The sequence below is a fragment of the Spea bombifrons genome, chromosome 1 (genome assembly GCF_027358695.1).
Source record: "Spea bombifrons isolate aSpeBom1 chromosome 1, aSpeBom1.2.pri, whole genome shotgun sequence".
Taxonomy (NCBI): domain Eukaryota; kingdom Metazoa; phylum Chordata; class Amphibia; order Anura; family Pelobatidae; genus Spea; species Spea bombifrons.
Window position 1 is genome coordinate 41139455 of NC_071087.1, and position 16604 is coordinate 41156058.

The following is a 16604-nucleotide window of genomic DNA, read 5'->3' on the forward strand; positions in this document are numbered from 1 at the left end:
TATCCTCTTAGGATCAGCCATTCCTTCCTTAAGCTTTTAAGCATGGACAAATACAAGCTTTTGTCTCTATTGTTTTATTGTGTGTAGTTTAGACAGCCTTTTTGAGAACCAGCAACAGTGAAAGCTAATATTGTGTCATTACCGTGCAGAGTATCATGTCTGGTAAAAGTGGTTCTGTTAAATCAATCAATCTTCTCAAATCATACATTCAAAAGTAAATCCACCTGTGTACTGGAGCGCACACATCAAAAAATGTTCATATACAAACTCACCGTATTTTAACGTCTCAGGATCTGCATGGTTATTCATCCCCATTAAGTCAATTCTCTCCTTGTTGAGTTACGGCTCCATTTCTGTTGCAACAGATTGGTTCCTCCAGTTTGTATAGGGTTAGAAAAGAGAGACAAATTTAAGCCATGATATCAAAGGTTGTGTAAAGGTTTTACATTATTTAAATAATGTAAGCTCACAAGTAGAGGGCCTTCTTCTCTGTTTGTCTTAATATTAAAGTAAATTCTCCTATTGCAATAGCTCTATGGAATTTGCAGAAGCTCTATAAATATGATATAATGTAGGTGTCAGGAGTTGGTATGACATCAGTAGAAGGATACTGGTGTCTATAGGGATACAGGTCTCATGGAAATTGGGTGCCAATGGGGCACTTAGTGAATTGCCCTCCACAAAATCACGTTGCCGCCCACCCCTGCTGAAGGCTGTGAAGGTTAACAGTTCCCTATTATATAATATTTGGTCAGGATGTCTAAACTCAATACATTGACAGTTTTTCTTAATTCAGAGCACTCAATAAACAGTTTATTTTCAGAATGGTCACAAGCGGCAAAGATGGAAGTGTGAAGCAGTGGAACTGCACGCCAAACTCAGTCAGCTGTGTAAAAACTCTAAAACACAGTGGATCAGGTGTGTCCATAGCTTCATCATTTCCTTTCAGCCATTGGCACAAACAATAACGTATTTTTAACATCTTTTTGTTATTTTCAGACAGTTCAAAAGATGAAGTCAGCGACTGCTCATATGCTCAGCTTCACAATGTGTGGTACGAATTCTTTGACACTTTTTTCCAGTAGAAAGTCATTGTTTATTCATACCCTCATACCCTAGAACAGAAATATCCTGAAAAATATTGTTTGTCATTATTGGTGTGTTCTAAACGTAGGTAACATTTAGGTAACTTGTTCTTCTCTAACCTGTGCAGCGCTGATTTTAATACGGGCCTGTAGTATAAACTTTCAGTGAGAGTCCATCTTAATCTCAGAGAATTATGGAAGATTATTCTTTAGGGGTCAGACAAAGCCCTCATAAGCAATAGCATACCTCATTCTCAATTTCATATTTTCTGATCATGAAAAAGTACCGATTTTGCCTTGTTTTTACATATAACCACGTATTCGACTTGTTCAAAATATGCAAATATTAATCTTAGAAGAGTATAGAAAAAAATATTTATGAGACAAAACAAGACCTAAAATGAATTTTTACACAAAGCTGATACATTTTAATAAAAAATTACAGCTTCTTATGAACTATCTAGGAAATATCATCTTTTTCCCCTTGCCTCCACCTGTGAGCCTGTCAAATGGAGGTGTCAGAAGTGTCTATAACAATGGGCAGGGGAAGGCTGGAGCCTTTTGGCCCCGGGGCAAGTAAAGCCAACCCCCCCCCCCGCCACCCATATACGAACTAGAACACATAGAAACACCTACACATACTTACACTAGCAAACACATACTCAATACACACTTACACACTCCCTTTCACACAAACACTCATGTTAACTCACACATACACATTCATGCTAACACACATCCATGCTAACAAACAGGCATATACATTCATGCTCACACAAACGCTTAGACATACACATTCATGCCCACACACATATACTTTCATGCTAACACACAAACACTTACACATTCATGCTCACACACAAAAATGTACACATACATTGTCATTCTAACATACATACATACATTAATACATACTCCCTCTGTCATCACTCACAGTTTTCTTTCTGGCCTTCGAGTTACGTGACCACGCTTTGTTACTGCCTCCCTGGGCTGATCCAGAATTGTTTACAAAGGGCTGGTCCAACCAGGACCAGCCTGGTCCAGCTCGGACCGGCCCTTTGTGAACATTTTGCACTGGCCTGGGAAGCAATTGATACTGGTGGAGTCATAACAACTAAATGTATGCGAGCACCACAGTTCTACCAGGTAATGCTTTATTAAACATAATACTCACTATTAAGAATTGCATTTATGTGTCTGGTTATATAATGTGTGGCATATTTTGATTAATATGTTACAAGTAATATTGCTATTATTTTTTACTTTAGGTACATAATATCTGTTGGCTGTGACAGACAGATCAATATTTTCCCGGTAAGGGTAAATCAATCATACGCTACAATAATTTTGGGTTAAAAAACGATTGTTGAAAGTAGCTCCTTAAAGCACATTATCAAAAATGATGTCACTTTATAGTGTAAATCAGTTTTAATAAGTTACATTTGCTTATTTCTTGAGGAATAATTCACATGGTGTCAAAATCTATGACCTCCCTGATGTGAAATGAATGAGAGACATCTTAAAAAACTTGAGGCTTTGATTGTTAGAGATTACATTTCTGTTATTGTCAAGCATTTGTAAGGCATCAGCAGTGTAGACAACACTTATTATACTATTTAATAGGTAGGCAAACAGATACATCTTAAATAGTTGATGGAGTTTCTGTATTCCTAAATCATCTCTTGAAAGCATGAAATTCATTGTGCATTATCCAGACAAAGTTTTACAAAGCTATCCACTATTTTTTTTCTTTGCACTAAGGTTCAGCTGGACGCAGTGATACCAGAAGAACATTACCCACAATGCACCTCAATTAACAATATGGTAAATTCAAGCAGATGCTATGTATGTATGAATATCTTTTGTTCTTTTCTACATTTTTTCGATATCGATAGTTTTCCTCATCCTTTTGATAAAGCAGCGTTTTGACAGCTGCATCTAAAGTAAAAAAAAAAAACATTTTCTTTTCTCTTGTACTCTATATGTAGAGAAACACTTGACCCAACTGGAGTGATCAATCAAGTCCTGATTTTCAGTGTTCTATATGGTGTTTAGAGATGCAATATATATATGTATGTATATATATATATATATATATATATATATATATATATATGTGACTTTTTGTACTGCGTTATGTCTAAAATTGGATGGATAAACAGATGGCCCCCAAATGTGATAACTGTAAGAACAATTATAGCCTATACTAATGATCACATAAGTCGTATATTGATAATGGGCGCATTAGCTAGCAGTTTTGTATATGCTATTCTTGAAATTGACCTGGAAATGTAACAGTTGCTACCCTATACTTTAAGCGTAGTTGTATTCCCCATAGTGCTAATTACCTGCTCTGCCCCAGATGGGCTCCTGCAAACTGGTTGCGATTAGCCATGTGTAATGGAAGATATTCTGTTAGAGAGATAGGATGATTGCTTGCACTGTTAATGTGCTGTTAAAGCAGCCGTATGTTAATTTATTTATTCTTAGATTATTAATTTAAAATTCCTGGGTCCTAGTCATTCAAATACATTTTGGAAAGCCCTCAAAGGTACATTAACCCATATACTAGAGTTGCTTTAAGTATTTATCCCCTCTGGACAAACATCTTTTGTCAAGAAATCAGAGGCGTAGCTATAATCCAAATTTTTGCACTGGGGCTCCCCAACTTCCCCTAGCATATCCCACAGTGCCAACTTGCCACCAAATGTTTTAACCCCACAAAAAACCTGTCTGTGCCATCTTAGCCCCTAAATAGTCTGTTTGTGCCTTCTTTGTCCCGAGCTTACCTGAACCATCTTTGTTCCTAAACACCTTACCTGTGCTATCTTAGCCCCCAAACTACTTGCCTGTGCCATCTAAGCCACCAAAAAGTTTGCAGATTGATCCAGCATCCAGGAAATTGATGTGATGCTGCGTTACCTGCAGCTAGTGGCTATTAAAAGGCTGTCTGAGCCCCTTAGAATGGTGGACATATATTGCTTAACCTGCCACTACGTCAAAGTAACCAAAGTAACCAAAGTTTGGTGAGTCCTATCTAATTTTGCATGGCTATATTGCTTACCAAGGAGCTGAATCAATGGGTCACCTGTGTGGCAGGAGGCTTCTCAGCCCAAAGGTTTAGTCAGAACCTGCATATAAGCATAGCACAAAAATATAAAAATATACCATTAATGTACATTTTTGAAAAGAGGAATAAAGTAAAAAAAAAAACAAAAAAAAAAACCTACTCGGTTCGCTGCACTCAGGAAACAAACGCAGCATCTTAATAACAATATTTGCCTTGGAAACGTAGCTGGAAATGTAATGGTGCGTGGATTAGTGCAAATCATGCTAACACTTTAATGTTCATTAACCTACAGAAAATTCATCGTAAAGTATGGCTGAATATTAATGCCATTTCATTCCTTTTGCAGAGAAATGATCATGCAGTGGGAAGTTTTTGTGTAGCATCAATGCCTCCAAACCTTGTGGCTACATCCAGTTATAATGGGGAAATCATTGTATGGAATCTGGAGTCTGGCCATATTCTGTGCCATCTAAATGTGTCCGAATGTGAGGAACTGGAAAATGGAACAGGTGAAAATAAAGTCTCTTTATTGCCATTACGTCTAATTTACTTTAGGTTATTTCTGCTGTAGAGCTGGCCATGGACGGGGCACTGCCCTTTCTTTGTATCTATCTGTACCTTAGTGGTATCACCATAATGAAAAGGCATTATATATTTTTGGTTGTATGGTAGTTTCTGTTTCCAAGAAATATAACAGTGTGCTAAAAGCCTGCAATTTTCTTTTTTTTTTTTGCAGATAATCTTATTGTTAACAAAGTTGAGTTTATTCGCTCGAGAACTGAACAGAAAGACAAATCCGCTGTTTTAGTTGCTAGCGGCCCAAGAGGTAAAAGCTTATATTTATTCAAAGACGGTTTAAAATGATCTAGGGAATCCATACATACCTACAACACAACGTTCAGGGTTTATTCGCTAAATTGAGAGTTGTAGGATTTTAAATTCACCATGCATTAAGGCTAATTTATCTGGAAAAGGACTGAGCTAGCCTTGCATTATGACTAGTTCAATGATTAGAGTAACTTTTTTATTTCAATATTTTTGTTTATGATTTTGGGGTGCACCCAGTTTCTTTTGTGATTGTTGGCCAGTCTAGTATACATAGTGACAGAGCATGCTGTACCCACACAAGGAGCTGTAGTTTTTGAGACCCAATCCACAGTTGCCCCAGTTTCTCAATGAGAGCAAATGATGGGGCGTAGGAAAGAAGTTATAGACTTGGGTTTCAGAATAATGCAGGCTCTTGAGCAAAGACCTTGAGGAAATCGATCAGTCAGACCCGGTATATGATACTTAGGGGGGTCATCAGCAGAGGATTTCTGAGGATCCTATTAATTTATAGTTCCCACAGTGTTGCTTCTCAATACTAAAATGAAGAGTAGAGAGAATACTTAATAAACAACGCATTCTGGATCTTTGGCATATGAGCTGGAGACGGAACTGGTCCCTAAGGGGACCTGGTTTTGTACTAGTGCGCAGATTTTAGAACAGGACTAGGAAAGTTAGTGTGTGTGTTATTTATCGCTTATTATGTCGTAACCAGTGCAGCGGCAGCTGTTATTGACTGGATTAGGTTACAGCCAGTTAATTACACGTCATCTGTTTAAATTCCCACAAGAGTTCCAACTGACAAAAAAGGGACATTCTGAAGAATCACAAAAACCCATACTCTGATCTACTCACACGGAGAGACGTCTTCGAGGGGCAGATGCACTAACAATTCCAGGGGTTCTCTGTACAATTCCAGGGGTTCAAGTACAATTCTCTGATAGCACATGGCTTTATCAAAGGAGAGATGAGAAACATGGCTGAGGTGGCTTGAATGATGGCATAGGTAATATGGGGAATTTCTTGAACCTCTCCTCACTGACTTCTTTATATATTATGAACGGTCAGCTCAGCCCTTCCTTTGTGAGAAGTTCACAGGGGTTGGCTCTAGATGAGGTATAGGATATCAAGGGGATGAAGTGTTCAACTGTCATGCAAACTCCCTATTTAGTCAATAGACATCTATGTGCTGTGATGTATGGTTCCACTGATATTATGTTAGGAATTTACCTTTGCTATACCTTACAGCAGTCCCAGTTTTTACATGACAGTCCCAATTTCTGGCCAGGTTGATTGGGGGGAATTTTCTGATTTCCCCTACCTGACCAAGAAGGGTAAAACCCAATGATAGTCTGTGCTGTTGCAGCAACCCCTTTTTCCTCCTTACAACTCTAGGGTCACCAAGTGACTGTTCAGGTAAGGCTTTTGGTTGACCATGTCACATTCAGGGCAGTCCTGTCCACTTTTAGAACTGGCCCCTTACCACACCCCGAACACAGGTGTCCTGATTTTACACCTGGAATGTTGGGGTGTATGCGATATACAGACATAGATTGGTAAAGGAGCCATGGTGATGTATGTGTACACCATGGGAGCAACGTAATTAATTACATTTTCTCAGTGTTGGTACGATTATTCCTCCCTATTTAAACTCCAGTGTATGAAAAGGCAGGTGACAGGGCTACCATCAGAAATGTGCAGGCCCGGTATGAACTAACGTCTCGGACCCGTGTCTAAAAAACTCAACCCCTCTTCCACAGAAGCTGCCTGACTCTTTCCCCATGGACCTCAAAAGCCCCACTTACCTTCCTCCGTGGCTTGTTTACAAAAAAAAACATTCACTCCTTCTCCAAAGCTGTAATTGCCATTACAGCAGCAGGTTCCCTTTAAATTGTTGGCTCACCATAAAATATTTGTGATAATAGCTCTATGGAGAGACTGTACAATCCTACGCTAGAGGCTCCTATATAGTCTGCTGAAACAATGCAGATGGAGCCCAGAAAGCTTGTGCCGGCTTCCTGCTTGATTGGATGAAATGTGGTGACTATGCCTTTGGTTAATGGTGGAGCTGGGTCAAATAAGTCCTGGTTTGCGTTATGTTCATATTGCCATTCCCATTAAATGTGTAAATGTAATTTTATTTTCTACAGTGACTGTGATGCCCCCACACAGTAATTTATGTGATTTTCTCCAGGGCAGATTGTTTTTTGGAATATTTCGGAAGGTGGCAGGATCTTTGGCAGGTTTGCAGGAGTAAGTATTGGACATTTTTAGTTTCACATTTTTTTCTTTTCTTATGAGACATGTTTAACGAAGCGTGTCTCATACACCAAGCATAAAATAATACTCGTACTCGCAAGCTCATATGGTTTCATGCTGGACCAAAACTCTTCTAAAATGGAAAGCTACCCAATAGTATGACTATTTTATAATCAAAGGTCTCTTAGGGTCCACGGTTATTTTCTGAGAGCCAAAGAGGGGCATTCAACCCACCTCTTGTCTGCTTCCTTTACTTGGCACCCAACCTTCATGAACAATATTTATAAGAAGTCAGGATAACCATTGCATGCTTTCACGTGTGATGTGAATTTCCAGAAAGGATCACTATGCAGCTCTGCTGATCTGTATCCTTAAACTTCTAGATTGTAAGCTCATATAAGCAGTCCTTATTGTACTGTGATGTGCTACTTTTTGCGTCATTGTGCATTGATCTGTTGCAGTCACAATACAAGTGTGTGGTGAACGATATGTCTATCAGTGAGGACGGATGTGTCCTCTGTGCTGCTGACCAGATGCATTATGTTTATATGTGGGACATATCACAATATGCACTGCATGGACCCGAGGACCAGCCACCAGCACGTACGTTACCCGCTTCACATTCTCAGCAGTCGTGTGGGTTTTACCAAAACCACTCTGCTGCAGTACAAGTTAAATGCCAAATCCGTTTACTTGATCACGCGTTGTGTGTGCCTTATGAAAACTATGGCACCATTTCACGGCTATCTGTAGAACCACGTGGCTCCATTACGTTAACATTGCCTTTGCATTTCTCTCTGATTAGTGCTGCACAGCTGGAGAGCACATCTCAGGGACATCACCAGGTAAACCCACCTTTCTGTACATAACTGTAGAAAATATATGCATATACAACTTGTTTTGTTGCAGAACTTGTGGCTTAGGAAACACTTGTGAAAGATCTATATTTTAGTTGCACCACACTAAAAAAAATCTTGAGACATTTCTTATAAACAAAGTTGCTTTTTATCAGAGGAAAATAAATGATGCTACTGTAAACTGAGTTACATTTACCAAATGGTAAATGTTATTGCAATATTCTGTATGACCAAGGCCAGACTACAGAGCTTTGGGCCTTGCAGCGATTACACAGGAAGGGCCCCTTCTCCCGATTTCCTACTTTTAGCAAGCTCTTTTTTCTGCCTTCTGCAGCCTTTTCCCCCCTTCTGTTCTATTCTCTCCTCCTTTCCCTCTTCTGTTTTATTCTTTCTTCTGCCTTATCTCATTTTTGCACCTCACTCATCATCTTTCTAACCAGGGGAGGGCTGGCAGCCTAAGGCCTGGGGGGCAAGTCAAGTGAAGTGGCTCCGCCCCCTCGCACTCACCTTTCACCCCTCACGCTGATTCCATCACTATGCGGCCATCAGACTGCTGGAAATCTTATCTAAACGGCCGCTGGGTGCTGATGCCACCGGCCGGAGCTACTTTAATCCTTTTTTTTATTTATTTAATATGCCGGATCGGCTTACCATATTAAAAATAAATAAATAAAGTATTAAAGTAGCGCCGGCCGGCAGCATCAGCACCCAGCGGCCGTTTAGATTTGATTTCCAACAATCTGATGGCCGCATAGTGATGGGAGCAGCGTGAGGGGTGAAAGGTGAGTGCGAGGGGGCGGAGCTTTCAACCCTCACGCTGCTCCCATCACTTGGCGGCCATCGGATACGGCCGCTGGGTGCTGATGCTGCCGGCCGGCGCTGCTTTAATACTATTTTTTTTTCATTTAATAGCCGATCCGGCTTGCCATATTAAATTTTTTTAAAAAGTACTAAAGTAGCGCCGGCCGGCGGCATCAGCACCCAGCGGCCGTTTAGATTAGATTTTGGGAGGCCTGATAATTGCCCCCCGGCCCAACCCGCCCCTGTTTCTAACTTCTATTCTACCCCCCCACCTACATAAATATACACACATATACACAGATGTATACATACATGCACAAACAGAGGGAGGATGATTGCTGCATGTCGCAGGACTTGATCGGATCACCGCTTCGTGGGACAGGTATGGACCTGTCAGAACAATGGGGTCCTGGAGCAATTGCTCCATGTGCTCCTCCATCAATCCAGCCCTGTGTATGACTATAACACTGCTCCCACCAGGGCCAGACTGGGGATGAAAACTGGCATTCAGCACTTTAAGGGTAAGTATGGAGCCCTATCGGCCAGTGGCCCACTTGGCACAACATGACTGATCCATCGTCAAACTGCATAGGAGGCATTGCGTTGTACAGCTTCTTCATAATCAAATCTTAAAGAATTAAAATTAAAGTAATCACAACATACTATAATATGTATTTTGTTTCAAACAGGGTGGTGGCAGTAGCTGAGCACAAGATGGTTATTACCTCATCAGTAGATTCCACCGTCAAGCTCTGGTCAATGCGAGGAGAACACATTGGTACGTTTTGTCACATTTACCAATTATTCTACTTTAAGATGGTTGGTGCCATCAAAGCCATGACTATTCAGTTCAAGCATTTATTTACAAAAATGTAAATGTCACATTAGCGTCATATTAATTAATCTGTTCATATTATAGGAACGTTTGGTCAAACAAAACCGTGGTCCATCAAGAGAATGGCATTCTCAAAAGATCAAAACTGTGACACAAGCACGGACTCTCGGGGGCAGCCACCACCGCCTGAGTTAGTATCCAAGCAGGATCAGGACTGCCGACAAGAAGTGGACAGAAACCTGTGCGTTCCTCTGGAGGCAGAAAATCAGACGGTATTTGCCATTTACAGAATTCTGTACAGTTAGGATAACATGTACCCGGATTGTATTAATCTCCAGAAACGTTATTATAATAAATGCGCTGATATAGTCAATGTCTATATAAATATATAACTATCATACGACTGAAATGTACAATATACATTTACGGTATATGAATTATGTAATTGTAGACTTAATGTTTGATTTAGATGGAGTAATCTAATAGGCATAGAACAATTACTTATATACAATAAACGCGTGTGCTGGTACGTTTTTAGTAATGTATGCAAAACAATAGAATTTGGTAAAACGGAAGAATTATGTATATATTTTCAGGCCTTTGGTGTCTCAGTACCACTTGATGATAAAGACATTGCAGAAGAGCTGAAGAATAGAGCATTAAACTTGAAAAACAGGTAATGAATCCATCATTTAATGTCACATCATAAGAGGGACATCAGTAGTCCCTGGTTGACCATGTAAAGGGGGGTTCTTATTTAAACCATCCATGCCAGGAACCCTTTCTGAACCCCAAATGCAGACTTATTCCTCCATGTGGCCCATTATTTTTAAGAACGCTAAACAATTTCCCCTTTAGTTAGTTTGTGGTATCATTGGAACTCATAATCAATGATCATATCCATTTTGTTTGAGAAAATTGAAGATAATATAGATAGATAGTTTTCATTTTTCTTATTCCTGGTGGCAATATGATCATCTAGAGACTTTCCCTCTCCAAAGTAATCAAACAGTGGTAGAATTCATAATGTATGTTGGACATACAGGTTCTTAGCCGTGTCAGTGCCATGGACATGGACATGGGATGGGTATTGCAGCTACATTTTGGGTTCTCTCCATGTAGTACTATAAATGTTTCTGTGGTATGTCTCTGTACATTCAGACATAGCATGTACATTCAGACATGCTGAAGTGGAAATGTGGAACCCTGGGCTATGGTAATTATGGTGTGAGGAACGTTGTGTCTCTTGTGGCAAAGATATCACGATCCATCCTAATGACATTAATACACCGTGGCATGAGTCACTTGTGGCAATGTTGAACTTGTGAGGATAGTTCTACTGATGGGAACATCTTCCTGCTCATTCATATTGGACAACAATCCACAGGAAAACCAGATATGTAGACCAATTACTGTTATAATTCCTGTGATTTTATGTACTACCTAACAGAGTGAAAACCACCAAGCTGAAACAAGCTGACCTCCAGCAAGCTTGTGGGAGACTCAATGCATACAAATCCCTCCAAATCTGTGATTTAATGACTTTGTCAACCACCATCAAGAAGCCAAATCCAGCAGCAGAACTCAATGACCCTTATGACCTGACATTTTGATTTGGTCCTCTCGCTTGAATTAAAGACTACAAGAAGAGGGAGGATGGTGATAAACCTCTTACACAGCAAACCAAACAACCCATGGAAATGGATATGCAGGGCATGGCTTGAAGATAGCTTTTCACCAGCACAGAAAGGAACATTTATCAAGATGATGAGGGCAGAGTAAAACTTACAGTTTCTTTCTAAGACAACATTAATAAAATATGTAATTAATAAAATAAGACATCAGACAGGTGAAGGTAAAGAGTTCCTGACTACAGGTATTTAGTAATCTGCATTGTGTCACCCCATATGTACAATTTGTAGGAAAACAATCAATGTTACAACATCAATGTGATTTTCTCTACAGGCAATATTATGCAGGTTATACAGTAGATTCTTAGAGGAAGAAGAAGAGAAAGGGTATCTACAAATTTTTGCTCTACCTATTCCTGTGAGTCCATCATTTACTCAGATCATTTTAGCTAGACTTCTTAATATGTAAACATAATATACTTTATTCAGCATCATGAACAAAGTTACTAAGATACTATTGTGTTTTTGAGAATATTTTATAAAAATAAATATCACTTGCTACTGATAATAGTAAGTCAGATCTCTGGTATACAGTAATAGTGTCATGTAACTACACTAGCCTGTGTGATCTATATTACCTGTTAAATAAAACACCCTCTAGCTGTGTGATCTATATTACCTATTAAATAAAACACCCTCTATGGGTACTACAGGTCATACCTGACCTATTCCATGAGGTTTTTTTCTCCCCTGAATAGGAATGTGGAAAACCTGCAATACAGACAGCTGCCTCTAGAGGGCACAAAAGCTATGAAAATTCTAAAAACATCTCCACTAAGTTCTTCATTTTGAAACCTTCCATAGCATTATTATTATTATTATCTTTTATTTATATAGCGCCAACAGTTTACGCAGAGCTTAATACAATAAATAAATTCAAGGGGTATGACAAGACAAGAATTGACAGACTAAGACAAACCGATACATTAGGTGGTGAGAGCCCTGCTCGCAAGCTTACAATCTTGAGATGTTGAATGTATTTGGAACATTGTGACATGCAAAAAACATAATAAAAGTGGTTTGATTTTTGTGTGTTTATGTTAAATAGCCCATATTTCCCTACTGATAATTCTTAGTTTAGTTTATTTCAATACTCGCTTTGCTGGCTTGTTGGACTTGAAGAGACCTTCAGCAACAAGTTTAATAAATAATGTATTATAAGACAACCTTAGCATGTAAGTCATGCAGCAATTTGACACTAGCTTAGCCGAAGCACATACAGGGTATCCTGTGAAGACTGGAACACAATCAAAAAGCATGCTGTATGTCCGCTATAATCAAATGTCTAGCGAGAGAGATTGTTTCTTAACTGATGGAAGTGGTATATAAGAACATATTCCAGAACCTTTGGTGTCTGCAAGACTGGGTATACAATAGTCTAAAAAGCAGTATTTACGTCGGTGACGATGGCAGGTCAGGGTACTCCTGTTGCCACAAATATAATGTAGTGATTCATATGGAGCTGCTCTGCACACAGTATTTCTAAATGTTATCATCCAGTCCACAAGTAAAAAAAAGATTTTCATTGCTCAGCCCATCAACAGGTCACATACAGCACACCCTGCTCTTATGAAATAGACCTGAGCAGGAGTTGTTTGTTCTAGGTAATTTGTAGGAATAAAATAAGTTTTAGCTGAAGCTAACCGACGTGACAGCTCAATAAGAATTGGTAAATTCCATGGAATACTCTACTAGGATGCCCGATCTCATTACACCCAACTTCATTGGAACAGGCTTTCCAACATTAAAGGATCAGATCTGCCTCATGAGCCACAGTAAGAGTAAGTAAGCACCGCCATCAGGCACTGGCCTGCCAGACATTTGCCTGGTTTGGCAGATGGCGAGTCTTCACCTGGTATACAGCATGGTGGTTGAGAAATCATTCAGAATGACTGCCTTATATTTAAGTCAACTGGAATGACATCACCAAAGAGGGAATGGCCTGGTTGGTGGTAGTAGCAATTGATGCCTAGCCTGGCTATATACCGGTAGTTTCGGTCTGTATGCCAGATGTGACCAGAAGCAGACGTGAAATGAACCACTTTTGGAGGATGCTGTGAGCACGGACACATTACACATCATTCCATTTTGCTGCTGGCTACTTCTGTAAGCGTTGGCTTACTAAAGAAGTACATGAAGCCGTCTGGAAGCACTTTACAAAATAAATGTATAACTAACATATGGCTTCGCTCTACCATGTGATTTTCAATCACATAAAAATTGAATATACATCCATGTCTTCTACGACAAATCGTTGGCTACGTAAATGTATTTCTCTATTGTCTATAAAACCAGATGTATACAAATGGAAGATATTTATGTACATTTTAAAGGTTGTGTATTACATATACAGTTAAACAATGAAGTTGAAAAGGTCAGAAACGTGCAGATCCAACCATCAATCTCCAGGATACCAATGTGCTATTTTTTCCTGACCGTAATATCTTCTATCTCTTTGAATTATTTTTTATATAATTTATAATATATATATACCGTATATATAGATATAGATATACCGTATTGGCTCGAATATAGGCCGCACTTTTTCCCCCCACTTTAAGTCTTTAAAGTGGGGGTGCGGCCTATATTCGGGGTCTAGCGCCCGACGCCCGGGACATGCAGTCCCGGGCGCCGGGCAGGCAGCAGGGTTAGGATACAGATCCCCCGCAGCGGTGCAGGGGACCTGCATCCTACTCCCCGATACGCTAAGACAGCCTCCCCTGCCAGCACTTCCCACGGGGGGGGACCGGCACCGGAAGTTGTATACGCCCCGCAAGACACCCGGGAGTCTGCTCCGGAAAGTCGGGGGGGGGGGCAGAGGAGGACAGTGGCAGCATATCTCGGGGGGGGAGGACAGTGGCAGCATATCTCGGGGGGGGGAGGACAGTGGCAGCATATCTTGGGGGGGGGGACAGTGGCAGCATATCTCGGGGGGGGAGGACAGTGGCAGCATACCTCGGGGGGGGGAGGAGGACAGTGGCAGCATATCTCGGGGGGGAGAAGGAGGACAGTGGCAGCATACCTCGGGGGGGGAGGAGGACAGTGGTAGCATATCTCGGGGAGGGAGGACAGAGTGGCAGCATGTTTTTTTTGGTGCTTTTTTTAAAGAAAAAAACTTTTTCTTTAAAAAAGCACCAAACTTTTAGGGTGCGGCCTATATCCGAGCCAATACGGTATATATATATATATATATATATAATACACATATACATGCACACACTGTTTAGTGCCTTGCAGAAGTATTCAGACCTTAGCAATTATCTAATATTGAATTACAAATTATATATATTGACATTTTGTTCTCAAAATCAATATGTCAATGCGTTATTAGTTTTATTTTGGTAAGATTATATTAAGGGATTGATATAAATATACTGTATATATTACATGCATTAGCAGTCCCTTCTTGTGCTTAAAAAACTCCAAGTTAACACCCTGAAATCAATTACCTTGATTATATATATATATATATATATATATATATATATATATATATATATATATATATATATATATATATTTAATTCATGCTTACATACATACCTAGTTTGACCCAGGGTCTCCAGATGAAGCTTAGCTTATCCAGGTCTCCGAGTCAGTTTCTTCTTTCTCCAGGCCACAGCCCCTGTCCGCCATTGTTCTGCCCGCTCCGCACCCGGGATCTCTCTTACAGTCTCCGCTTTCCTGTCACTCTCATGTTTGCCTATCTATCTATCTATGTAAGTGCTTTATACACTTTTACTTGTTTTTCGTAATAAAAATTATATATACATATATATATATATTTTTTTTTTACTGTTTAGCGAATGTGCATTTTTCCACATCCACTTTCTCTTGATCCCCTTCCACAAAAAGCACTTTGGGGCTTTAGGGTATGATTTTGTTTATTGCATATTCAATTGGGAGTGGCATTTTCTTAATAAATGTATGGCTAGAAATAAAACATATTTTCATCTTTAGGCCTCTACATACAGTAACCTTGAGAGTTAACCAGAGGCCGTGATCTCAAGGGAAAACAATTCCCAGTACAAAGAAAATGAGGTGCTTATGGAACGTCGTCTGTTTTTGTCTGTATTACAATTTAAATCAATTTTATAGACCTTTTGGGGTGTAGAGTATTGAGCGCTATTCTTATTTTAGGCAATGGATCTCATATTGCAGTCATACACCTGGAAGTAGCACTTTTCCCAGCATATTCTGTATCATGGAGTTCCATGTGTAAAAGATAAACTCGTACTAGAAGCAGCAAAGAGCCTGTTTTAGCAATCATTTTAAATACACCGGTATCATTCATGAATACAGCAGCTGCACGTTTCATATCCGGAGATAAAACCCATAAATGTGATTTGGTGCAGGACTTTCAGCAAATAAGATAGATGCCATGTAGCAGAAGGTCTGGAGCATTTAGCTAGGGACGCTTGTATGCAAGAATATAGATGGTTGTAGACTTTAAACCATATTGTAAAGATGGAATTTCAGCCCCCAGTGACATCCCATGCATCAAGACATTTACATCACAACGCACCTAGTATTTTAGGGAGAACTGTTGCATGCATTGTGACATCAACGTTAGAATCCGCTCTACCGTGGTATAAAGTTATATGCAGCCTCACCAATGAACAACGAATATTGTTTATTTGTTGTACTTAGTTATACTTTGTTCACATTTAAGAGAAGCTGCAGCTCTGTTTTTTGTTTTAAAATTAGTTTTTGGGACATTCTTGCCTTTTTTGGAGTATATGAAATGTGTCACTGTATGATGTCACAAAGGCAGAAAGTGTATTGTGAGGTCACACCTACTTGCCGCTGAATGCCTCTCTATTGCTACAGCAACACCATTTAAGCAAATAAACCGATTGTAGATCTTTAAGCTTGTTTAATGCCATGACATCATTGGCATGATAATGTGTTAATATACGAACATTTACCTCCTCTTCAGGTATCTTCACTTGTAATGACCGATGTCTTTTAAAGCCATTTACTAAAATACACCATCCAAAGTTTCATCTTTTTCATATTGATACACTACTTGGCCCAAGGGAGTTGCAGTTTACGGTGAAATCTTCTTTGGTACATGGATAGGACTCTGTATTCTTTATAGTATGCACCCATTATGTGTGTTCTAACAAATGGAGATAATGTATTAAAAGGTATAGTTTATAGTAGTTTACTGAACAATTC

At 39.6% G+C, this 16604-nt stretch overlaps 1 protein-coding gene across 1 annotated transcript; it reads left to right on the top strand.

Moving 5' to 3' along the window:
- The first annotated feature begins 824 nt into the window (after positions 1-824).
- Positions 825-11452, top strand: LOC128484361 (uncharacterized). Its single transcript, XM_053460756.1, has 11 exons — positions 825-918; positions 1000-1054; positions 2354-2405; positions 2847-2909; positions 4502-4664; positions 4892-4981; positions 8045-8084; positions 9587-9675; positions 9817-10004; positions 10329-10408; positions 11183-11452. Exons 1-11 carry the CDS (start codon positions 825-827, stop codon positions 11343-11345), a joined length of 1077 nt encoding a protein of 358 aa, XP_053316731.1. The 3' UTR covers positions 11346-11452.
- The last annotated feature ends 5152 nt before the right edge of the window (positions 11453-16604 follow it).